The 25,621-nt window shown below is 41.2% G+C and overlaps 1 protein-coding gene across 9 annotated transcripts in view; it reads right to left on the bottom strand.

Moving 5' to 3' along the window:
• Nucleotides 1-25,621, bottom strand: part of ZNF670 (zinc finger protein 670) — a 185,762-nt gene that overhangs the window by 29,812 nt on the left and 130,329 nt on the right. For 8 of the 9 annotated variants that reach the window (XM_069234430.1, XM_069234431.1, XM_069234432.1 and 5 more), the window contains 3 exons: nucleotides 23,608-23,718; nucleotides 21,305-21,394; nucleotides 10,377-10,478 (listed from right to left, as the gene is read on the bottom strand). In XM_069234430.1, the coding sequence (XP_069090531.1) occupies nucleotides 10,377-10,478; nucleotides 21,305-21,394; nucleotides 23,608-23,718 (303 nt within the window). The remainder of the gene's footprint in view (nucleotides 1-10,376; nucleotides 10,479-21,304; nucleotides 21,395-23,607; nucleotides 23,719-25,621) is intronic. The other variant, XM_069234433.1, reaches the window with a different exon arrangement.

Raw genomic sequence — 25,621 nt, 5'->3', positions numbered from 1 at the left:
CTCCTCAACACCTTATCTTGTGCCCATTTTGGAAATAGAAAGGTTTTCTTGATACCTATTTTTCACTCTTTATATTTCAGCAAATGAATTGTTGTATACCCGGTATAGAATGAAAACCCACTGCAAGGTGCAGCTCATTTATTGGCTCTGGGTACCTAAGGTTTTTGATGAACGTACAAGCCCTACATATCCCCGCAGCCAGAAGAGTCCAGCAGACATAACTGTATATTGCTTTCAAAAATCTGACATTGCAGGAAAAAGTTATGGAGTAAAACGTAGAGAAAAATGGCTGTTTTTTTTTACCTCAATTTCAATATTTTTTTTATTTCTGTTTTTATTTTCTGTAGGAAACCCTTGTAGGATCTACACAAATTACCCATTGCTGAATTCAGAATATTGTCTACTTTTCAGAAATGTTTAGGTTTCTGGAATCCAGCATTGGTTTTCGCACCCATTTTTGTTACTGACTGGAACGAGGCTGAAAGCACAACAAAAATGTTAAAAATGGGGTATGTCCTAGTAAAATGCCAAAATTGTGTTGAAAAATTGGGTTTTCTGATTCAAGTCTGCCTGTTCCTAAAAGCTGGGAAGCTGGTGATTTTAGCACTGCAAACCCTTTGTTGATGCCAATTACAGGGAAAAAAACACAAGCCTTCTTCTGCAGCCCTTTTTTCCCATTTTTTTAAACAAATTTTTCACTGTATTTTGGCTAATTTCTTGGTCTCCTTCAGGGGAACCCACAAAGTCTGGGTACCTCTAGAATCCCTAGGATGTTGGAAAAAAAGGACGCAAATTTGGCGTGGGTAACTTATGTGGACAAAAAGTTATGAGGGCTTAAGTGCGCCCTGCCCCAAATAGCCAAAAAAAGGCCTGGCACCTGAGGGGGAAAAGGCCTGGCAGCGAAGGGGATAAGCATGTAAAAATGTAATTTGTATGTCATTTTTGTATAAATGTTGTGTTAATATTTTTATATATTTAACGTCTGTAAGAACCATTTTTTATTCTACTACTTTATAATGTATTTTTGTTCCTTATTTTTTAATAACTTACAGTAAAATCAATATATTTAATTATTGTTCATATATTTATATTTTGGTCGTAAATAAATATGTTTTTGTAATTTGTGTTTTGTGTTATACTTGCAGTTTCATTTCAGATTCAGAATATTGTTAACCTTTTTATTACATTTTGAATTACTTTTTTTTCTACTATAAATAATTATTCCTATAAATTATAATGTTCTAGTAAATATTTGTTGTGTTTTGGTACTACTCCTAATGTACCCTTTTTATATTATCTGGCTTTCATTTTTGGTATAATTTTCTGCAATGTTGTTTATTTAGGGTATTGTCTATTATAATTTTGTGGGAACAGTCAATTTCGAATCCTAAACAGTTTGCCCAATTTTGTAATATTAGGAGTGGGAAGAGTAATACTGATCCACCACTTATGTCCAACCCTTTCCACAATGTACTTATGTTTGGAGTGGGAATGTTAAATCTGCCCCCCTAAGTTCAACACTTTTGTCAATGTGGTTAAGTTTGGAGTGGGAATAGTAAATCTGACTCGGACCCTCTCCTCCAAAGTCCAATACCTTTTCAATCTAGTCAAGTGTGAATAGTAAATCGGACTCCCCTCTCACCCAAAATCAAATACTTTCTCAATCTAGTAAAGTGTGAAGTGGGAATAGTAAAACTGACTCCTCCAGCACTCTCCCCAACATGATTAAGTTTGGAGTGGGAATATTACATCTGCCTTCCCCTACCCTCAAAGTTTAACACTTTCAGCAATGTGGTTACGTTTGGAGTTGGAATAATAATTTTGAACCCCTCCAAAGTCCAACACATTCCTGAATTTGGATACGCTTGTAGTCAATAGAGTAAATATGAGCCCTTCCACCCAAATCAAATGCTTTCCCAAATGTGGAATAGTTTGGATTGAGAATAGTAACCCCCACCCCCAAATTCACTTTTTCTAGGGGTTACATTTGTAGTAGCAGTAGTAAATTAGACATGCACCAAAGTATAACACTTTCTCTAATGTGACTAACGGCCTCATTACAAGTTTCACAGTCCCAATGTGGGACCACCAAACTTGCACGGTCTGACCAGCGGGAACACTGTAATAGAGCATTCCCACTGGTCAGACCGGCGGATATAGTGCTCCGAGATAGTACTTGGTTCCCTTAAAGGAGCTGAGTGCTATCCCATAGCAGAGAGGGGGCTGACCTGCACCCTCGGAATGTGAACACTCTGCAAAGCAGACAATGCACATTTCTAGGGTGCTGGGCAGTGCAGAGGCCCCATGTGTCCCCCAGCACACCCTCAACACCAGACTTTCCATGCCGGTGAAACCGACATGGAAAGGCTGGCGGTGAGAGGAGTTGTAATCAGCCAGGCGGTGCCTAGTTCAGTGCTGCCCTGGCTGAGTACACCTCAGACTGCCGTCACCACACCAGGAACCATGTTCCCAGTGGAGAAGGCGGTCCCCTAGTGAGTCTGCCCACCAGGGTTGGAATTTGGCGGATGGACCACCCGGAGTGTAGAGGTCTGACCATCAACGAGTGTGTGGCTGTCCTCGGACTGCCACACTCGTAAAGAGGCCCTAAGTTTTTATAGGGAATGTTTTACTTTGTATATTAAAAATTATAGTAATTTATACTATAAAATGTTTATCTATTAAAAACGTTTGTAAAGCATTGTTTATTGTTCAAAATGCATCTTAAACATGTCAATCCTGGCTGCCTTTTTGTGCAGGCATTCTTTTAGCTGGTCCCTTTCCACAGCTAAGGCATCTATTTTGCCATCAATGTTTAACACATTTTTTTGTGTCTTTCAGGATGACATTTACATGGGAAACATCGTTTACAACAATGCACTTACTACAAAATGCACTTACAATGATGTCATTACTGCAAATATACCTTTCCCACACATGCTTTTACAACAAATATTTTTCTAAAGGCATGAATGGTAAAGGTATATGCGCGGTAAGGGTTTTAAAGGTAAGTACTATTTTTTTTTATTTTGTAAAGGCATGAATGGTAAAGGTGTATACGTGGTAAAGGCTTTCCTGGTAAGTACAGGTAAGTATTAAGTGGTTTATATATAAGGTTTTTAGGGTGGGTATGAGTTATGGTGTGGTAAGGGCATTTTTAGGTTTTAGGGTAGGTATGGATTTATGGTGGTAAGGGTATTTTTAGGTTTTAGGGTGGGTATGGGATTCAGGGTGGGAAGAGTATTTTTAGGGTTTAGGTTGGGTATGGGTTTTGGGGGAGTAAGGGCATTTTTTGGTATAGGGTGGGTATGGGTTTTGGGGTGGTAAGGGCACTTTTAGGTTCTAGAGTGGGTATGAGACTTAGGGTGGTAAGAGTATTTTTAGGGTTTAGGTTGGGTATGGGGTTTTAAAAGCATTTTTCGGTTTTAGGGTGTGTATGGGCTTTGGGGTGGAAAGGGCATTTTTAGTTTTTAGGGTGGGTATGGGTATTGGGGTGGTAAGGGAATTATTGGAGTTTAGGGTGAGTGAGATTTGTGGGTGGCAATGCGTGTAAATATATATATATATATATATATATATATATATATATATATGGGTTATACTTAACATTTTATTTTCTACCACGGTTATGTCTTTACCAACCATGCATCTACAACGAAATTTTCTGGGTAAAGGCATTTTTGTGGTAAAAAACTTTTGTGGTAAGTGCATTTGTTGTAATGACAGATGCGTTGTAATTACCACGTTGTAAAGGCAATTGTCGGTAATTGCATTTGTTGTTCCGTCATACAACCCTTTTACATCATTATTCTCAGTTCCATCGAGAGTTGTTGAATCTAAACCAGATTGACACGGTTGTTCCTTTTCTGCTGCTTGTGAGAGCCACTTAAGGTAAAAAGATAGCATGGTTTGCATGTGGTCTGCTTTTTCCCATTGCCACTTTTCCCCATTGTTACACCGCAGGCTGCCTCTCGTACATTCCAACCTATATACACCCACTGGAGCTTTAATAACTAAGTGTGTTCGCAAAAATGATGCCTAAGTGAAGGTACCACACTTCTGAAGCACTGCCCCCCAACCGCTTCAGTGTTCTTACAGGGCAGGTAGGCCAGTTTTATGCAGCAAGCATTTCTCTCATTTCCTACTGATGATGTGATTTTGACAGTTCAGTTAAAAATCAGAACTATAATGGTCACACATGCTATGACTGTCATTGGGAATCTATGAAAGTTCTTTGACCTAAGTGAAGAAACCCTTCCTCAATGCTTGAAAGAATGTGAGGCTAAAGGAAGAAGGAGTAGGATTTCCTGATTAGGAAAGATGAGCCACATGGACACCTCTCATGCCCTTTTATAAAGTGTTACAGAAATGTTAAAAACATACTGTAATAAGATTATTATTTCAATAATACTACATCACAGAAATACTAATGCAGGTAACTACCAGCAAAAAGCCAGATGTTACTGCCATACAAAACAAGTGCAGTAACATTATAGCTTTCAGTTATTTCTTATTTAGGGCAAGAAACTCTATATCTCAGGGAAATACTGAGAAAGCTAACTAACGGATAAAGAAATGCACTTGACATAGTTTTCACTTGCTAACAGTTGACCTTTAAAAATTGCATGACAAATCAATGTGCATAAGTTTTACTATCAGTAAACTAGAAAAGTAATGTGAATTAGTTTTCAAATGATGATCCTGATTATCTTTGCATTGTTTTTATAGCTAACAAGATGCAGCTTTTCAAAACTAAATCTCTGTGGCCGGGTAGACAGGAGTGAAAGGCTTCCATTGTCTATTATGAGGCTCCGTCTCCATGTTATGTGCAGGAAGAAATGATGTGCAAAGACATGATTCGACATTGTGATTCTAGAGAAAAAAATACATTAATAATGAATGTTTGTGTATTAAAAAGAACATATAACTGTACAGAAAGAAAAAACATGTTTTTATGTTGAAATAAAAATCCTGGTTTCCTAAACCTATTGTTAATGAATGATTTGCATTTTAAACTGTCACAATACTTTTCTGTGTAACGTGCACTGCTTGATTATGGAATTTAATTTTTGTACATTTCGTTTTACATGGATTTCTGCTAGTAGGCACTGCTATTTTTGCTGGAAGTATTTAATTTGTTCATTTATTAAATTTCATGCACATTGGCACATTTTGCACTGTTGGTTTATTTATTTTAATAGCAAACTTGTCCAACAAGAGTCTGCTTCTTTTTATGAGCACACAATTTAGTTTTCTCATACAGGACTTGTTTCTTATTTAAACCCTTCGCTGCCAGGCCTTTTCCCCCTCCTGTGCCAGGCCTTTTTTTGGCTATTTGGGGCAGGTCGCGCTTAGGCCCTCATAACTTTTTGTCCACATAAGCTAGCCAAGCCAAATTTGCGTCCTTTTTTCCCAACATCCTATGGATTCTAGAGGTACCCAGACTTTGTGGGTTCCCCTGAAGGAGGCCAAGAAATTAGCCAAAATACAGTGAAAATATAGTTTTTTTTCAAAAAAATGGGAAAAAGTGGCTGCAGAAGAAGACTTGTGTTTTTTTCCCTGAAAATGGCATCAACAAAGGGTTTGCGGTGCTAAAATCACCAGCTTCCCAGCGTTCAGGAACAGGCAGACTTGAATCAGAAAAACCCATTTTTCAACAGAAATTTGGCATTTTACTGGGACATACCCCATTTTTACGTTTTTTTGTGCTTTCAGCCTCCTTCTAGTCAGTGACAGAAAAGGGCGTGAAACCAATGCTGGATCCCAGAAACCTAAACATTTCTGAAAAGTAGACAACATTCTGAATTCTGCAAGGGGTCATTTGTGTAGATCCTACAAGAGTTTCCTACAGAAAAAAATAACTGAAAAAGAAAAATATTGAAATTGAGGTAAAAAAACAGCAATTTTTCTCTACATTTTACTCTGTAACTTTTTCCTGCAATGTCAGATTTTTTAAAGCAATATACCGTTACGTCTGCTGGACTCTGCTGGTTGCGGGGATATATAGGGCTTGTAGGTTCATCAAGAACCCTGGGTACCGAGAGCCAATAAATGAGCTGCACCCTGCAGGGCGTTTTCATTCTATACCGGGTATACAGCAATTCATTTGCAGAAATATAAAGAGTGAAAAATAGCTATCAAGAAAACCTTTGTATTTCCAAAATGGGCACAAGATAAGGTGTTGAGGAGCAGTGGTTATTTGCACATCTCTGAATTCCGGGGTGACCATATTGGCATGTGAATTACAGGGCATTTCTCAAATAGACGTCTTTTTACACACTCTCTTATATTTGGAAGGAAAAAATGTAGAGAAAGACAAGGGGCAATAACGCTTGTTTTGCTATTCTATGTTCCTCAAGTCTCCCGATAAAAATGATACCTCACTTGTGTGGATAGGCCTAGCGCCCGCGACAGGAAATGCCCCAAACCACAACGTGGACACATCACATTTTTTGACAGAAAACAGAGGTGTTTTTTGCAAACTGCCTACCTGTAGATTTTGGCCTCTAGCTCAGCCAGCACCTAGGGAAACCTACCAAAATTGTGCATTTTTGAAAACTAGAGCCTAGGGGAATCCAAGATAGGATGACTTGTGGGGCTCTGACCAGGTTCTGTTACCCAGAATCCTTTGCAAACCTCAAAACCTGGCTAAAAAAAACAAGTTTTCCTCACATTTCGGTGACAGAAAGTTCTGGAATCTGAGAGGAGCCACAAATGTCCTTCCACCCAGCGTTCCCCGAAGTCTCCCGATAAAAATGATACCTCACTTGTGTCGGTAGGCCTAGCGCCCGCGACAGGAAATGCCCCAAAACGCAATGTGGACACATCACAGTTTTTGAGAGAAAACAGAGGTGTTTTTTGCAAAGTGCCTACCTGTAGATTTTGGCCTCTAGCTCAGCCGGCACCTTGGTAAAACCTACCAAACCTGTGCATTTTTGAAAACTAGAGACCTAGGGGAATCCAAGATGGGGTGACTTGTGGGACTCTGACCAGGTTCTGTTACCCAAAATCCTTTGCAAACCTCAAACATTGGCTAAAAAAACACATTTTCCTCAGATTTTGGTGACAGAAAGTTCTGGAATCTGAGAGGAGCCACACATTTCCTTCCACCAAGAGTTCCCCCAAGTCTCCCGATACAAATTATACCTCACTTGTGTGGGTAGGCCTAGCGCCGGCGACAGGAAATGCCCCAAAACACAACGTGGACACATCACAATTTTTGACAGAAAACAGAGGTGTTTTTTGCAAAGTGCCTACCTGTAGATTTTGGCCTCTGGCTCAGCTGGCACCTAGGGAAACCTACCAAACCTGTGCATTTTTTAAAGATAGAGACCTAGGGGAATCCAAGATAGGGTGACTTGTGGGGCTCTGACCAGGTTCTGTTACCCAGAATCCTTTGCAAACCTCCAAACCTTGCTAAAAAAACACGTTTTCCTCACATTTCGGTGACAGAAAGTTCTGGAATCTGAGAGGAGCCACAAATGTCCTTCCACCCAGCGTTCCCCCAAGTCTCCCGATACAAATGATACCTCACTTGTGTGGGTAGGCCTAGCGCCCGCGACAGGAAATGCCCCAAAACACAACGTGGACACATCACAATTTTTGACAGAAAACAGAGGTGTTTTTTTGCAAAGTGCCTACCTGTAGATTGTTGCCTCTAGCTCAGCCGGCACGTTGGGAAACCTACCAAACCTGTGCATTTTTTAGAATTAGAGACGTTGGGGAATCCAAGATGGGGTGACTTGTGGGGCTCTGACCAGGTTCTGTTACCCACAATCCTTTGCAAACCTCAAACATTGACTAAAAAAACACATTTTTTTTTGTTTTTGTTTTTTGCAAAGTGCCTACCTGTAGATTTTGGCCTCTAGCTCAGCCGGCCCCAAGGGGGGGGGGCTTTAGGGGCAGAAATGGCCTAAAATAAATTCCCCCCCCCAACCCCTCCCCGGGAGAGACCTTTGCCTACAGGGTCGCTCCCCTTGCGTGACATTGGCGCAAAAAAAAAAAATAAATACCCGCCGCCTAGTGGTTTCTGCCCCCTTGGGGGCAGATTGACCGAAAATCGGCCAATCTGCCTCCAAGGGGGGCAGAAATAGTCTAAATACAATTTGGCCCCCAGGGGGGTGACCCTTGCCTAATGGGTCGCTCCCCATCTCTAAAAAGAAAAACACACAAAAAAAAAAAATTGCCCTGGCGCCTAGAGGTTTCTGCCCTAAAATAAATTTGCCCCCCCGCCACCCCGGGGAGCAACCCTTGCCTAATGGGTCGCTCCCCATCTCTAAAAAAACAAACAAACACTAAAAAAACACAAAAATAAAATTTGCCCTGGCGCCTAGAGGTTTCTGCCAGGGGGGGCAGAAATGGCCTAAAATAAATTTGTCCCCCACCCCCGTGGGAGCAACCCTTGTCTACAGGTCGCTCCCCCTGCGTGACATTGGCGCCAAAAAAAAATAAAAACGGTGCCTAGTGGTTTCTGCCCCCTTGGGGGCAGATTGACCTAAAATCGGCCGATCTGCCCCCAAGGGGGGCAGAAATGGTCTAAATACAATTTGCCCCCCAGGGGAGCGACCATTGCCTAATGGGTCGCTCCCCATCTCTAAAAAAACAAACAAACAAACAAAAAAAAAATTGCCCTGGCGCCTAGAGGTTAGAAATGGCCTAAAATAAATTCCTTTCCTTCCCTTTGAAGCCTCTCTGGGCCTCCCCCACGTGATCGAAAGAGAAATGCTAAAGAGAAATGCTTTGTATTTCTCTTTCGATCGCGCTGGAAGCTGAGCTTCCAGTGCGATGGGAGGAGGCCCTCTGTGATTGTCAGCGTGCGATGTGCGCTGACGTCACAAGGGTTTGGGGGGGAATCGGGGGTGGAAGGGGAAGGGCTTCCCCTTCCATCCCTGCCTTGGTGGGAGCGCTACCGCTCCCCCCAGTTCCCGGGTGCAGGACGAGGTGATCTCGTCCAAGGCACCCGGGAACCGGTGCCTTGGACGAGATCACCTCGTCCAGGGCACCGTAGGGGTTAACTAGATTGTGATTTGTTTTCTTCTGAGGATTTATGTGATGATAGCATCCCACTGATTCTCTGCAATGTATTAATTTTTGGCTGGTTACATTGCTGGTTTAGCTTTAATTATATTCACTGAATACATATGATGATAATAAGACAAGAAGAGCCTTTTTGGTAGATTATTTTCACACAGTTTTTAAGTAACTTTGTTTTTCCGCTGGTCTTGCAGATCAACCTTTCCTCAATGGGAAGCATTAACAATACTAACACAACTCCAGACTGCTGTTATGTTACATCATTAGGGTATTATCCTGGATTTAGTACAGTGTGTAAGCAGACAGAGGGCCTGATTACGACTTTGGTGGTCCTAAAAACGGACCTTCAAAGCCGTGGGGAGGATGACACCGTCATACTAGTGGCGTTCTCACAAGCATACTACATTGTTCTAGCCTGGCTGACCAGCGGGAACATTGTATTACGCTTTCTTGTCGGGCTGATGGGTGGGAACAGTGCTATGATACTGGTCTCGGATCCTTTGAGGGAGCTGAGGCCAATATCATAGCACACCAGCACCATCAGTATGGGCACTGTCTGCAAAGCAGATAGTGTGCATTCCGATGGTGCTTGGCAGGGGTGGGGGCCCTGCACTGCCCATGCCCTAGGCATGGGCTGTGCCTGGGCCCCCACGTGGTCACATGCACTGGCTTTCCACCAGCCTTTCCATGGCAGGGCCCCCGTCATAGAAAGGCTGGCGGAAAGCTGAGTTGTAATCAGCCAGGCAGTGCTGAGCTAAGCACCGCCGTGGCTTAGTACAACTCAGACTGTCGTCAGCCCATATTAGAAGCCATGTTCCTGGCGGGGACGGCGGTCCCCTAGCGGTCTGACTGCCAGGGTCATAATGTGGCTGTTGGACCACATGGAGTGCGGCCGTCCGACCACCACTGCGAGTCTGGCGGTCCTTGGTCTGCCAGACTCGTTATGGGGCCCAGAGTGATTTAAATCATATTGTTTAAGTTGCAGACAAGAAAAAAGGGGCTGCACTTTTTCAGAACTAACCATAGTGGAATGATTTGCAGTAATATTCAGTATACACTTTAGGCCCTGCTTCAAATATTTGGACATAGCCAGTAACAGACTATTGCAGATAATAAAATATGATTCATTTACAGCTGGCAATAATAAATACATTTATAGCATGTTTCCGATAATGGCAGTGTTGCAGGATTTAGGTAATATTTCCTGAGCTCTGAAGGTATTGTTTGGTGGTATGTAGTAATTTAAAAAACATCTCAAATAAAATAAACAATGGACCCCACTGTAATCACAGTTTAATTCCCCAAGCATTCCATATTTGTTTTTACTGCATTTAGTTTTCACTCACCAGTGGCTATCCTCCCAGCCGCGATTTCTCCTTGGAAATATGCCTCTTCTTCAGGCTCAAGACTTAATGAAAACACAGCTGTCACAACTGGCCCATCTGTTACTAAAAATGAAATCCACATATGACACAATGACATGATTACCAAGAACCTTTCACCAATCATTTGCAAAACTGTTTGCAATTTTGTTGAGTGCTAGCACAAGGGATGGATAAAGTAAATCTAGACTTTAAAACTATTCATGCACACAGGAATTACAGGAAGTGGGTGGATCAATGGCTTGGTAATAGGTTATTGATATTTCAGCTTTCAGTCACTGGCCAATCTCTTGTGTACTTAGAAGTAATAAAAAGGTATAGTCTCAAAAGAAAGTCATATTCTCAATCTCTCTGCAGCCTTTGATATAGTTAACATTGGCACATTTCTATCTATTTTTTTCACTTGCATGGCTTTTAATGGCTAGATTCTGCTCAAGCTTAAAAGCTACTCCATTGGGCACATCTGGCTTTATCCAGGTGGGTATCTTCAGGTTCAGCCCCCTTCCTGTATTGGTTATAGCCCCAGAATTTGAAACAGCGGTAAAGAGGAATTTGTCTAGGTTCATGCTACAGAAATACCATATACATACATTCTGTAATTGGACATAGTTCGATAACACCACTGGGACACAAAAGACTAAACATATATATGCACACATGCATGTATATATATATCACAGACAGAGATGTCCATTTTTCAGTGTGCTTATGTGTCGCTTACAGTGACACTTTATGTTAAGAAAAATAAAGCATGATATCCATGTAACGTGACACCTATACAAATTATTTCCTTTTGTGCAATTAAAATATCTTGACAAGGCTTTTCATGGCTATAATGCTCCTGAAGTTTAAGCAGTGTTCTAAACATACACCTCTTATCTAAAATGGAAACATTACTACACGGGTAGATAGGGTTGTGAGTTCCATCAGCATCTGACAGCTTTGCCTACGCATACACACCACCCTTTTACTGCAAGATGATATATCCCTGCTCACACCTCGTTTGTACTTCTGCAACTATCAAAGGCAGTTGTGCTTCAGTGCTGGTACGACAGGTCCCTCATCTTTAACAGGTAAAGGCCTACTTTACCATGCCCAGTGGTTGCTACCCAACAACCTCTGAAAGCTCTGAATAGATAGGAGTGCTGCCTTTTCACAATAGGAACAGAAAGCACACTAATTTTGGAAGTAATAGAGAATCAATATCTCAAAATATACCAGACGTCAGAGAAAGGAGGGAGGTGCTCACATTCACCAGAGACAAAAAGACACTCAAACATCCAATGAAGGTAGTAGATGTTCCCTTTGACTACCACAAGGCCAGCTGGCAACTATAAAGGGTACTTCATTGCTGCCAAGTTGACCTATGACATGCATGACACTAACAGCCAGTCCTCCGAATTTTGCCAGTTTTCGTAATAGGAAAACTCTTTTAAGGTCCCATTACGCAAAGTCCTGCCATAAAAGATTGTCCTAATGTGACATCCAAACATTATGCTAGGTTACCTGGCAACTATGGTACCTAAATGTTGTTTTATTGTGTACTCTCATGCTTTGTTGCTGAAAACTTCGGACTCGGACAGATGATGCGTGGCAATCACAACACCTGTCCAGAACAAATGTGCAAACTCAGCTGGCACCCACAGGGCTCTTTAGGTGGCCTGGCTGTCTACCTGTGGCAGGTGGCACAATGCTGTACCAGAGTCATGCCAGAGCCAGCTCCACAGGAGAGCCCAGAGTTTTTACTCTGGGCTCTCCTGTGGAGCTGGCTCTGGCATGAGCTACTTTTGTAGCAAACAGCGAGGAAATTTAAAAAATAACATCCTTGCACAAACACAATGCACCCCATCTTAACACACTGAATTCTCACAAATCCCCAATATTTATTCAAAGAAATCTAACTTTATCTAGTACTATAGAGCAATAACTGGCCAATTCATGTAACGAAATCTCAACATCATAATAAAGGTTGTATGTCGGAACCACGCATTCCGTCAGTCGTTATCACTCCCTTGACCTCACATGCACACAATGACTGACACAGAGTTGTTTGCATTGCAATGACAAAAGCAATCAGCAAGGTATGGCAACCTCAAAAAATCTTAAATATTGCACATTTTTCTCCACACCTCCATTCTGGCCAAAACAAAGCATCCAGGATTACTACTTCAGCACCTAGCTTCAGGAAAGCAAAACCAAAACTGCCTCCTCACCATTGGCTGCCTTATCATGCCAGAGTCCACTTCAAAGTATTATAGTACAAATGCTCTAGCCACCCCTCTACCCTCACTCACCGTCTTGCCACAAATATTATTTGATACTCTCGCCATCAATCTCTGAAGTAATTTAATTTTTACATTCTTAGAGTACCTTACTATCATAAAACCTCGTACATGGGACAAGAAGCTCGGTTCCTGAATACTGACTTAAACCTACTACAGCTCACATCTTTTCAGGAAAAACCTTACGACTGTTTCGATAAAATGGCACCCCTACTGCTGCTTTTTCCCAAATCAGCACAAAGAGACCTAACGGTGTGCTTTAGAACATCCTTTTAAGATAACATAACATCATATTACAGTATGGGACTTGTGGCTTTGCCTTATTATTGCATGTGCTAACAATTATTCCTAGCTTCCGTATTTGGTAAAAAGCCTAGACTAAAATATTACAAATGATATAAGGCACCTTGGCAATGACAGGTTTTTAGTATTCAAAGGCCAGTTCTGGCAGTGCATTCTATTAATTTCGGCCTTTTAATCGTAGTAATAATCTATCGTAATTAAGTGGTAAGGCCCACATCCAACTCCTGGAGTCTCTGAATAGTGCTTCCAATGTAAGTGCAGGTATATATGAGTGCTATCAATCTCCGATGCTGCATTATCATTCCACCTCCCAAGTACCCACTGCTTACAGCAGAATGTTGGAACTTAGGGCCTGATTCCGACCTTGGCAGATGGGATACTCCGTCACAAACATGACGGATACACCGTTCGCCAAATTACAAGTTCCCCTTGGTGGGTGGGATATCCGTCATATTTGTGATGGAGCATCTCATCCGCCAAGGTTGTAATCAGGCCCTTAGTTAAAAGACTTGCTTCTGCCAATTGACAGTACCAGGACTGCCTGGAATAAGCCAATGGTCTTGTTGACACTATCCATACAGGTGGGACACGGCGTCTTAGCACAGCCCTGCCTGTATCCCATAGTTGTGAAACTCAGCCCCTGGGTACCCATAAACCATGAACCACACCTCTCCTCAAGCCCACTGAAGTGGATAAATGCTAACAGAAAGACCACTACAAAATTAATTGAACTAATTAGGGTACCAGTGCTGGTATGCTACAGGGCTTATGTTTTATTGCTATTGGGGTACTGAAGCCATCTAAGCATAGAAAAAGCAGGTTGCCATGACAATATCGGTATCATGCTGTCTTCAGAGAAATAAGCTAATATGATTTAGTCTAACCTGTGATGAGGGACACTTGGCAGGGGTGATTAGCATAATAAGTCAACAGTAATGGCGCCTATGCCCACACAAGAATTATAAAAACAGGGATGTATGCTCAAACGGCAATCACAAATGTTCACACTGAATACGGTCACGCATGCATGCTAAGACAGCCTTAGGAAATTATTTTGTGTTGGGTACCTTACAAAGAAATCAAAGGAAGTAAAGTATACTAAATTTACATTATGTTTCATTCCTTTGATGTAGCTGGAATGCACCGCTAACTGCTCAAACAGTATTCTGGAACACTCGCAAATTATTTTTGGCACTTAGATTTATTTCACTTAGCATCTCGAATAACCTTCCAAGGCCATTAAAAATGGAGCACTTGTCATAAGCTTTTTTGTATTTGATAATTCGGTCTTCCAGTGCAATCTTTTTATAGTCTAGAGCAGCGGTCGAAGTGCCTTAAAAAATAGTATGGGGGCAGGATGAGTGAGCGTGTGGGCGGGGTCAAAGGTGTCGCTAAAAAAGTATATGTATTGTGTAATGCACTGCAGATGTCTGTGTATGTAACCAGAGAGCCACAGAATTGGATCCTGGTTGGTGTAGTGGAGAATAGTGACTTGTGTATATTTATTGCTACAAGGTCACAGTTCGTGACAGAAAACACTGTGAATATGCGAGTCATTATTTTAAACTTGCATTACACAATATAAGATAGGCTGCTTTAAAATGCACAAAAAGGTTTTAAAATAAAAAAGTGCTTCTAAAATTTAGATTTCAGTAATACCCAGTGTATACATAGTGTATTTTTATAATAGTTTTTTTTTTTTAAAGAACACACTTCACAGATAAGCTGGTAACTCTCTTGCAATACCACTTATAAAGAATAAATAAATGTGTCTCATCAGGAAGCTTCAAGTGATTCCGTCAGTTAAAGTCAATACTGGTTTACAGCCACCCCTTACATTAGTAGATTGACCAGTTGGGCGCATTTACATTTCTTTCAGGCAGCAGGCACTCTGGCAAGAAAGCTTGTTTATTGTTTATCTGTCTGCCCCTCCCTGGGTTTCAAAGCATAGGTGACTCCCTGCTTTACACTTCAGCTGGAGCATTTCAATTTTCGGAATTAACTGTTCTGGGACGGTTCTCTTCTTGCAAAAAGTAGGGGGCCTGTTTATCTTTAATTTAAAAAGTATGGGCATGTTGTGTCCCTCACTTTAACCACTGGTCCAGTTAGAGCAAAAAAGGTTTGAGCTCAAATGGTGTCTTTCGGATTGAATGTAAGGCCCAAAGTACACAGAACTGCCAGCAGAAAGTTAAAAGGATACACTGTGGGAGAAACAGAGATTGCTTAAGTGGCACATTAACTCCGTACAGATGTGAGACCGCCTTAGTTAGCCACTCCCAAAGCAGTTTCTCACTGCTTACATGAATGTTCCTTCATGGCTGCCTCACCGCTCCAAACCCCGGTGGTCCAAAAAGTGGAGTATGGCAGGTATGGGGACTTTATCTGCCACCACAACAACACCCCCACCACCAACACCAAATTGTTACCCATTGCAAAGCCCTTCTCTCTGATAATCTTTGAAGCAGCTGCTTGGTCACCCAACATACTCCAGCTGCTCTCTGACACCTCAGACCATTAGCCAATGAAGGACAGAGAACAGCACAACCAGTGCTGAGGCTGATTTGATTTTTTATTTCCTGTATGGAAACTTACTATCTTATAGAGGTGAGCCTTAGGCGTATCTGCTTGGTGGGGCCTGTGCACTAGGAAGCAAAAGAGGTTCTGAGTCCAGTCCTACCTCTGGCACTCTGCAAAGATACAGTTAATGTATGGTTGGAGGATCAGCCTGTTTCTAAGAGTAAAAGTGGACTGTTACTACATCACAGCTCTTGCCTAAATTGGAGCAGAGTTGAGGTGAAACTAATGTATACAGGGATATAGACCCTGATTCTGGGTGTGTAGATGGAGAAGGTCAGTTATCTTTTGTTTCTTTTTTTGGCATTTCTTTGTCTGCAGTCTGATGGTGTTTGCTGCAGGTTTGTTGACAGCAACTCGAGCAGTGAGCTTGTCAACCAGATAGATGAGGAAGCTGATTACGATGGTTTTGTAGGTGAAGCAGTTGATTTTGGATACCTGGAGCTGGCAGGGTTCAGCCACATTAATCCCATCAAGATTGGAGTGTTTTGCCTGTATGTCTTCATGGCCTTGATGATCCATGCTGTGGAATTTAGGGTGCCCTTATGAAGGGCCGGCAAGGAGTCTGGGAAGCCATGACGTAGAGCACTGCCACCATCCAGATGCGAGAAAATGGGGCTTGGGAGAGGATACTGTGGTTATTCTTCTGCATAGTTTATCCGCCTCTCTGTTTCTACTTTCCTGCTTTATAACATGCCTCTCTGTGTGCAGGTATTAGTGGGCATCTAGCATTCTGACTAAAACCAATGGTTGATATTTTTATTTTGTGGATATGCCCAGATACTGATTTAGTATTGCATTTGCATTTGGCCTGACTTGCATAAAGAAAGTGTTACTGTCAGGTGAGGATTTGACTGTGGTATTTGACAGAATATTTTCTTATATTTGTTGAATGATGCTATCGCTGGGAACAATAAAAGCAATATGCTGGAAGGCCAGGAGCGCAAATCATTTGCACAGTACTGCCCGTGCTGTCCTACATTTTTAAATGTAGGACTTTTACAGAAAGAGAAAGGATATTTACTGAAGGGCAACTTTCTTTTTAAAGTAAACTGAATTGTACAGTTGTAAGGAAGGATTATAATTTCACCAGGGAGGGATTTTTGGCAGTGCCAAACCAAAATATATATTTGTGTATTTATGTATTTATTTATCAGCAGTTTTATATAGTGTGGACAGAAACTAATGAGTGAGACAATACTCCATACAGGAAAGTTTGACTAAAAGTAATGTGATGTAGGTCAGAGCATGTTTGGGTGGGCTGCGGGACAGATAAGGGCTATTGGGCCCCAACAACGGGTGTTGGGGTTGTTTGCCACTGGTGTCCAGGGCTACCATGGCTGTGAAAACTGGGCCAAGTACACCCATTCTATCCTTAATTCCCCGGGCAGTGAGGGTTAAGCAGTCACAGGCTTTTTAAGGAAGTGTGGGAATGTACAAGCTCACCACTCAACAATCAACGAACAGACACAGTAACCCAATCTCAATCCCACTGCTTATTTTTGCAAAGAAAGAGAGTATTTTTAATCACACAGCTATACTAAATACTGCACAATGCAATAAGCTATCAGGGGTAATGAATAGTAAATCCAGAGTGTGAAAATTCCAAGCCATGACAAGTTGGATGCTGAAGGTCCACTTAAAATGAGAAAATACAGGGTAACTCAGTAATTCCAGGTCCAATTCACTGATAATTCCTCATGTCCCCCTGTACTTTCACACAGAGAGTTCAGCTGTTTTCATCATCCGAAATCCAAGAATCCCATGATGTTCCCACCGACCTCCTAATTACTAATAGGGCAGGTAACTGCTGTTACTGGGCCCATCTGAAGCTAGAGGCCACTCATAATGAGGACCCCAGTGTTCAGATGTAACCCATGCAATACAGGGTTGGCATGTTAATGTCCTGGATTGTCCCTTTCAAGCTCAGGCAGCCCTTCCATGCATCTACTGCAGTGCCCGAAGTGAGCAACAAGTTTGATGAGCTGCAGTGGGAAGCTGAGTACAGGCTGAGTCCGTCTGTGCACCCGCCCAGCTTCCTTCCTCTGAGTCCAAAGAGCCGGTACAGGTGCAGACCTAGCTGCAGAAGTCTCTCATGAATACACTGATGCAGCCCTGACTGGGTCGAGGGCAGTTTCATCCCAGTTTGGGCTAATACTTCTCATGGCATCTGCAGTCCCAATTGAAGCAGGGGTAGGTGAGGCCCCAGCAGGCCTACGATGATCATGGTAGTTGTGGTCCCCATCTGCGCCCATGACTACCACAGCAGTTCCACCCCGACTGGGTCTTTGGTGATTCAGTCAGTTGGCACCTCTCTCTAGGCCTAATAGGATCGCAGTTACAGTCCAGACTGGGCCTTCGATGATCATGCAGATGTAGCCCAAACTGGGCTTACAATGATCATGGCAGTTGTGGTTCACAACTGGAATCAAGATGAGAGACCAGGGGAGGCACACTTGAAACACAACTTTTTCCAAGCACACCCTTGTATGAGCTCTCTCTGGATGTCCCACAATTACTGGGGACACAATGAGGTTCTTTCCTCTAGGACAGTCACTCCTCCTACTGGGCCAGATAGACTTCTTCCCTCTTTCAGCAGGAAGACAGGCTTCTAGTTGTTTCAGGTCTGATCCAGAGTTCCTCTGGCAGAAAGTATGGGTTTCAGGCGAAGTCCCCTCAGCCTTAGGAGACTGGCTCTCATACAGACACCAGCCCTGGTTGCACAGCAGTCCTTTGAGTGCTCTGCTGGGCAATCGCTTCCTTGATCATAAAGGTTTTGGAACTGGAACAAAATAATGCAGTTTGGGTTCCCCTTTTAGACACTAATTTGACACAAGGTAATTGTATCAACTGTTTCGGGGCAACTGTCCTCCTTAAGGCTGCTCTCAAGACACACCCTACGTGCAGAGTGATGCTTCTTACAACAGGTAGCCCTGGGACTATTTTCAACACAAAGCACCCCCAAGAGAGGCACGGTTAGGTGTGTAGTTTGTGCTCCTGGCTGTCGGAAGCCCACCTGAAGGAGAATCGGGGACAGACAAAAGGGCAGGCTTCGACTATAATTTTGTTCACTTCTCACAACTGAAAATGAAGTGCCAAACCTCCCCCCACCCCCCAAATGATAGCTCCCAGGAAGAAAAATAAGCAGCACCAGTGAACCAAAGGCCCCACGGAATTTCCATAGCTATCTCCATTTCCAGCTCCCTCAATTCAGTGTCTGCATCTCCTCTCTTTAGATACAGGAATACAGCCAATACACTTCCACTGTCTGGGAGCACAGTCCTTATCCCTCCATCTTGTGCTACCTCAGGGTAAGAATATCCAAAATGTATTCTGCTGGCCTCTAATATTAAGGCTGACTCACACACACACACACACACACAGTTCAGGATGAAACAGGTATTACACACACCACACTCGTGGAGGCACTTGACACACGCACGGGACGCCAGCAGAAGGGACTGGACATACACGATAGTGGAACTTCACACAAGTGGTCCAGTAGGATTCACACTATTGATCTATTCTACAAACACGGTATGCTGGTAACATGCTTTATAAGCTATACACAGGACAGGGAAAGTACTCCTCTGTCTATAGTGAGGGCACACTTGGTGTACCCCCCTCCAGGTCACACGACATGTCCAGGACATCACACATTCAGGGACAGGCCTAGACCTAGTGTTTAAAAGAAAGAGCTGTACTTAACCTGACGAAGGTGTTGTCTGCCAGGAATTGTTCACTTTGTGCATGATATCGGAGAGCTTTTCAAAAACACAGCTTTATACAAGGTAGTTTAAAAACACTGCTCGTGTCTATTAATTGCTAATGCAAATAGATTAGAATAGCTGAGAGACAGCTGAACTTTCGGTTTCCCCGAGGTCAGCTTATCATTGCATCTACCAATGCCTTGAGGTGAACTGGATGCAGTCTGGAAATGCCTGTGAGAAGGCAGTTGTCGTAGTCCAGCCTCAAGAGAACAAGAGAATAGATAACTGTCTTAAAAGTCTAGATTAGGCAGCAAAGGTTTAATTCCACAAAGGAGTTGAAGTTGGAAATGAGCTATATTTGCCTTTGCAATATTGTATAATTGCAGGTTAACATATTAGCTTTGAAGAAGCCAATGGATTTCACAGACTCCACAACTAAAAGGCTACAGTTTAATACGAAGTTCAGCAATATTTGGATTGAGAAGGGGAAGTTAGGTTGGCATAGCAGAAGGAACTGTGATTAAGCTTTAGGTGGTGATGGTGCACTGGTTTTGGTTGTCTTCAGGAACACTGGCAGAGAATTCAATATATTTGGAGAGGAGATTTTTCAGACACAGCTGAATGTCATCGGCATAGAGGTGCAATGGTACGTTAACTATCAGTGTCCCATATGCTTATTTAAGTGATATAGGGCCAGATGTACAAACATTAGGAACACCAATTTCGGTATCCCTAATGTATGAAGCTCATTGAGTTTTATTCAGGGATTCCTTTGGGGGTCGCAAATCCACCTACCTCATAACTTTTTATGAGGTAGGTTGCTGTAGCCTTCTGAGCTCAGCAGACCGCCATGTCTGTGATTGTTTTTTAATAAAGCAATCTTTTTTTATTTATTTATTTATATGCACCCCGTTTTCCTTAGAGGAAAAGGGGGTGCGTTTAAAAAGAAAAAAAATGAAACTTTGAAGTTTCATTTTATAATAGTGGGCGGTGGTCAGTTATTTACATTCTCAATTTGTGAAGGGGTTAAAACTAGTTTGAAACTGGTGCTCCATTTACCGTTTTGCAACCGGAATTCAGTTGCAAAACAGTAATACATATCATACCAATAGGGTATTTAGAAGGGATGCCCTAAACACGCCCTTTCCAAATACTGGATCACAAATGCAAAATGCAATTTGGTAACAAGTTACTGAATCGCATTTTGTACATTTGAAAAATAATTTTTTGTGTCGCAAATAGCCTGATTCAAAGAATTGGCTGTTTGATACCGGAAAACTGTGTTAAACATTTGACCCTTTATGTTTTCAGACTATGTTCTACATATCCACTTTAGTAATTGCCTTAATAATTATTGTTCCATTGCACTTGTCAACCTGTGTATAAAATAACTCCTTTGTGCTTGTTTGGCATTTTTACATTGAAACGTTACTTTCGTTATTTATATGCAATGGAACTGCTTTGTTTCATTTGTTGAAGGATTCAATTTTAACTGCTCCCAAAAAATACTACTGCGTTTGTATAAAATACTGGGAATGGGAATAGAACTCCTAAATATATATTCATTTAAATCAGAGTGAGGTATATATTAGCAAGCTTCCCGGCTCATTTCAAGTTGGATGCAAAGTGATTTTTTCAGAACCTGTTTTCGAAAATTTTGCCCTTTTAAAAATGAGTTAAAATCCAGACCAGTGATGATTTTTGCATAGGTAATTTCAACTAGCTTCTATCTGGAGGAAATTATGTATGGAAAGCTGTGTGGTGAGAGTAAATATACTTTGCAAAATCTGGCACTAAAACCATTTGTGCAAGTTTTTGGTGCCCATTGTTTAACACAAAAATATAATCTGGTTCAAAAGCGTGCTTAATACTGTGTGTATAAGCGGTATTTGTACCAAGGAGTATTTTCTGCACTAGTTATAAATTGAAAACAAGAGTGCAGCTAAAGTTGAAAAGAACAGCGAGGATGAAATGTAAAATCATGATGTCTGTGGTCCAAAAGGACAGCTCCTTATCCACTTACCAGTGGGCCTACTGATGCTTTCTTTCCTCTGAGATTCAGGAGGGTCCACACAATATATATCTTCATCATCACTAACGCAGAATGGTACACCTTTGTGGATAAAAGCACACGCTGTCATTTAGTGAATCATTTATAATATACAACAATTAGACGTATACAATATTTCTATATTTAGCACATGCACGGTTTAAGGAAAGGCTGTGACAGAGAGATGTACAAGAAGATGACAGAGAATCAGAGATTAAATAACACTGTACTTGTCTAACAAATAACGTGTAAAACAGAAGACCAGAAAATAGATTTAATTAAACAATACCCTCAATTAAGGCTCGATTCACATAGGCCTTTACACATTCAACTTACACTTAGGTATGCCGAGGAAGAAATAAATGTAAATTCACAGCCCGACCATGGCATCAGAACTGATGGGATTCTCGTAACTTTATTTTTCAAACTTGACAGTAAGGCGAAATTTCTGTAGTCACACATTTAAAGTTAGAGAAAGGCTTGTGGGTACTTTAACCGAAGGTAAATCACACACACACACACAGTCATACATTCATATTTATTCACATTCACATTCTCTTTGCTTATAGTTTCCAAAGTTACCCTTGGAAGGAGTAAGTACAACTCCAAACATGGGCGGGAACATGCTTATATTTAACGGATGTGTTGTGGAATGGATTTCTCCATAAGGAAACATATCCTCTTCACAGAGAAAGAAAAGTTAAATATGCAAATGCGCATTGGTGTCAGATTTCTTCATGCTAAACATGTCCACCTTGTGGAAGTTCTGCATAAATTAATGTTTCCTGTAAGTAATCTTGAAATGTACAACTCGCATAGACTACCAGAAGTACTTTCTTAGTAATCCCTTTGGTACAAGTGCAAAACAAAGCTACAAGAACACATTGCCAACTTTTTCCATCTGTCTTGACGACTACAGACAAGTAGATCAAAAGAGATGTATAAGGTGTTCGTAGGCTAGACTACAATACACAAATGGAAGATTCTGTCGATTTTAATGTAAATAATCTGAGTGGGTTTACTAACATTTTAATGTTGCAAAATGTGAAAACAATATTTTCTTTTATTAAAAATATTTATTATGCACGAATCTTGGAAAGCAGGTAGCAAAGTGCTGTACAATGGTATGATGAACACAATGCAATACCATAATATATCTTTTACTGAAGAACATAAAATGTTTAAAAAATTGCTGCTGAATCTAGAAAGGCAACTTATCGGCCAAAACGGACTCAAAATTGATTTTTGTTTTAGTTTGCTTGAACACAAATGCAGGCACCCATTGTAAAGTTTGAGCTTTGCAACAATACGGGTCATTTATTACATGGCTGAGATGAATTGATAGAATATCTCATTAATGTAAAAACTAAGGGGCCAGATGTACAAAAATCTGGAATTGCAATTTCCTAATTTAAATTCTTACCAAAACTCAATTAGGAAATCACGTTTCCTGGTGTAAGAAAACTTACATCTTTTCAATAGCGATTCCTAAAAGCCACAAATCAACCTACATCAAGAATTTTAATCAGGTAGGATGCAATTTGGGACACATTAGGAATCATTGCCTCCACAGGGATGGTGGCCTGCCGAGGTCAGCAGACCACCATGTCTGTGATTGCCTTTAAATATTTTTTTTTTTTTGTTTTTTTTTTTTTTTTAAATGCAGCCCATTTTCCTTAAAGGAAACCCAGGTGTTTTTCAAAAGAAACAAATGAGACTTTTAAGAGGGACCACTGATTGCTCTTCAAAAATATTTTGTTTACATTCTTAAAGGGGAAAGGGTCACACAGGGATGGACCCTTTCCCATTTGCAACTGGATTACCACCTCCTTGGATGTGTTGGTAAAATATTTATGTTTTGCAACCGGAATTTGGTCGCAAAACATTAATACAAAATAATATTTGGAAGGGACGCCCTAAGCACACCACTTCCAAATACTGAATCGCAAACACAAATTGCGATTCAGTCAAGGGTTACTGAATCACAATTTGTGCTTTTGTAGATGTTAAATAGCACTTTTGCATTTGGAAACAGATAATTTTGTACATATGCCCTTAAGTATCTTCTTTTTGCACATAAGCCAAAACACAATGCATTTTCTCCAATGCAATTTTATTTTTCAATGTTATTTTATTTTATTTTGTGATATTTTCTCCAGACCTACCATAATGAAAATCGAGACAGACTTATACACTATATTTAACTACAAGCTGGGAAACATCACAATCCTTTTAATTAAAACATTAAAACTTACTTCGGATCATTAGTAACTTACCAGGGCTGGGGTTAATGCTGCTTTTGTCTCTGTTTGTACCATGGTGATCAGACAAATTCACAACTGACTCTTTATTTCTTATACAAATGTCAGTAGTAGGGAATGTAATTCCTAGGGGGACAAGATAATAATTGTAAATATTTTAAAGCTCTGAAACATTTGGATTAAAAAAAATGTACTGCTCACATGACAGCACATAAAATTGTTTTAATGTCAGTGTCATAGATATTTTGTTGTTTGTGAAAACAAAGGGCTCAACTATTGCAAAGGGTAGCTAGAATTCAATATTTGTTGAACTGTTTCACATATGGTTTTATGCAAGAGCCCTCAGTTATGAATTTCACTAGTTCAAACTACTCAAAACAAGAAACGAGACCGATTGCACTACGGTTGGACTTATCACGGTCCAGGTACGAGCCTTGACTCACTTCCGAGGTGTACCGCTGAACATAAATCGATATAACCCTATATGTGATAGGAATTTCTACCTCGAACAATACAAGATGGCTGTATTGTGATACAGACCTAGCAATTTACAGTGTATTAATAAGCCTTGAAAAAGTCGTTGTTAAGACGAAACACGTGTCGGCTGTATGTACATGGAACGGTATAGCGATTGCTGTATTCAATGAATACCCAAGAAGAATAAAGGACTATTACTTGGAATGCTTGGATGTGCCGTGGTTCTTTCTACTTCAATATTGAAAGAGGACCTGCTACTATAAAAGTTATCTAGAATTATATCTGTGGTACTATCAGCAAAGAGAAATCCCTGTAAATAACAGTAAGGGACATAGAAGAGACAAACTGAACTTTCTCTGGTTTTTGACAATGGTTTCCAAAAACATGCTGGCGGCCCTGTCAAGATGGATAATGCAGTTCGATAAATGAATAGTAGAATCTTTGGCTTCCTATCTATGTAAGAGGAGTGAATCTATGAGAAGAGAAACAGTTGTTTGCGTGTACAGAGATACTGCCAGAACCAGCACGGCAAGAGTGGAGGTGATCGAAGCTTTCTGGTTACCACAAGAGACCACAAGGCTTTGCTAGCAGAACTATCAAAAATACAGAGTGCAAAGTGAAGAGAGCATGTCTTAAGAAATGCTACCAGATTTGGAGCAACGGAGACCACCCCCCCCTCCCTGGAACTTAGCAGAAACCCATCTTTTTTTTTTAACTCTGTGCAGCTGCATTAGTCTTGCTGTGACTTAGCAAGGACACATCAGACCCTAATGTAAGCAGGGATATCCCCTCCCCATCCAGTAGGTTTATTGTAAAAAAACAGCCACTCAGGCTCTCTTATAGGATGTAAGGAAGAAAATGGTATAAGAGTAAAACCTGGGTGATATATATGGGTTACACTAGAGACGGTATATAATTTTGGACCTCCCATGATACCACACTCAATAACCCAAGTGCTACCACAGCTATAGTGAAAGAAATTAAGTTGTCTGATTCACTGTTTATGCCGTGTGTGCCCGGCTGCACCCCTTCCCCATCCCACACTCACCCGTATTGATGCCTACTGCTGTCAGCTGGGGGAAAGCAGAACATTTCTGTTTTTAAGTGTGTGTGTGGGAGGGGTAGGGGGGCTGGCGGTATCTTTTAAGTAAGAAGCATATATAATAATAATAGAGACCCTAGAATTTGTGTGTAATGTATCTTCACTACGTTCTTCTTCATAAATGAAATATAAACATTTCCATGATTTGAAATGTTTAAAATTAACTCCCATATTTAAAACATGATTGTTGAACATTTACATAAATGGAATAGGGAGCCCCATGGAACTTTAAACTTCACTAATCTTCCCAATTTATGGTTTTCGCTGCAGCATTTAATTCCTCCAGTCAAAGGCTGTGATCGACAACTGTGGTGGCTACATCGTATGTTCGCACATCTATGTATGAACCAAAGTGGGGGTGTAGTATTGTGCTGCTATTATGACTGTCCATAAGCTGATGCTCCCATGGTATAATCACCATGCCACCAAAGTTGAGATGCCCCAGCCTGG

Source organism: Pleurodeles waltl, chromosome 5 (assembly GCF_031143425.1).
Source record: "Pleurodeles waltl isolate 20211129_DDA chromosome 5, aPleWal1.hap1.20221129, whole genome shotgun sequence".
Lineage (NCBI taxonomy): Eukaryota > Metazoa > Chordata > Amphibia > Caudata > Salamandridae > Pleurodeles > Pleurodeles waltl.
The sequence above is the reverse complement of the archived record's forward strand: the minus strand, read 5'-3'. Positions and strand labels throughout refer to the sequence as shown.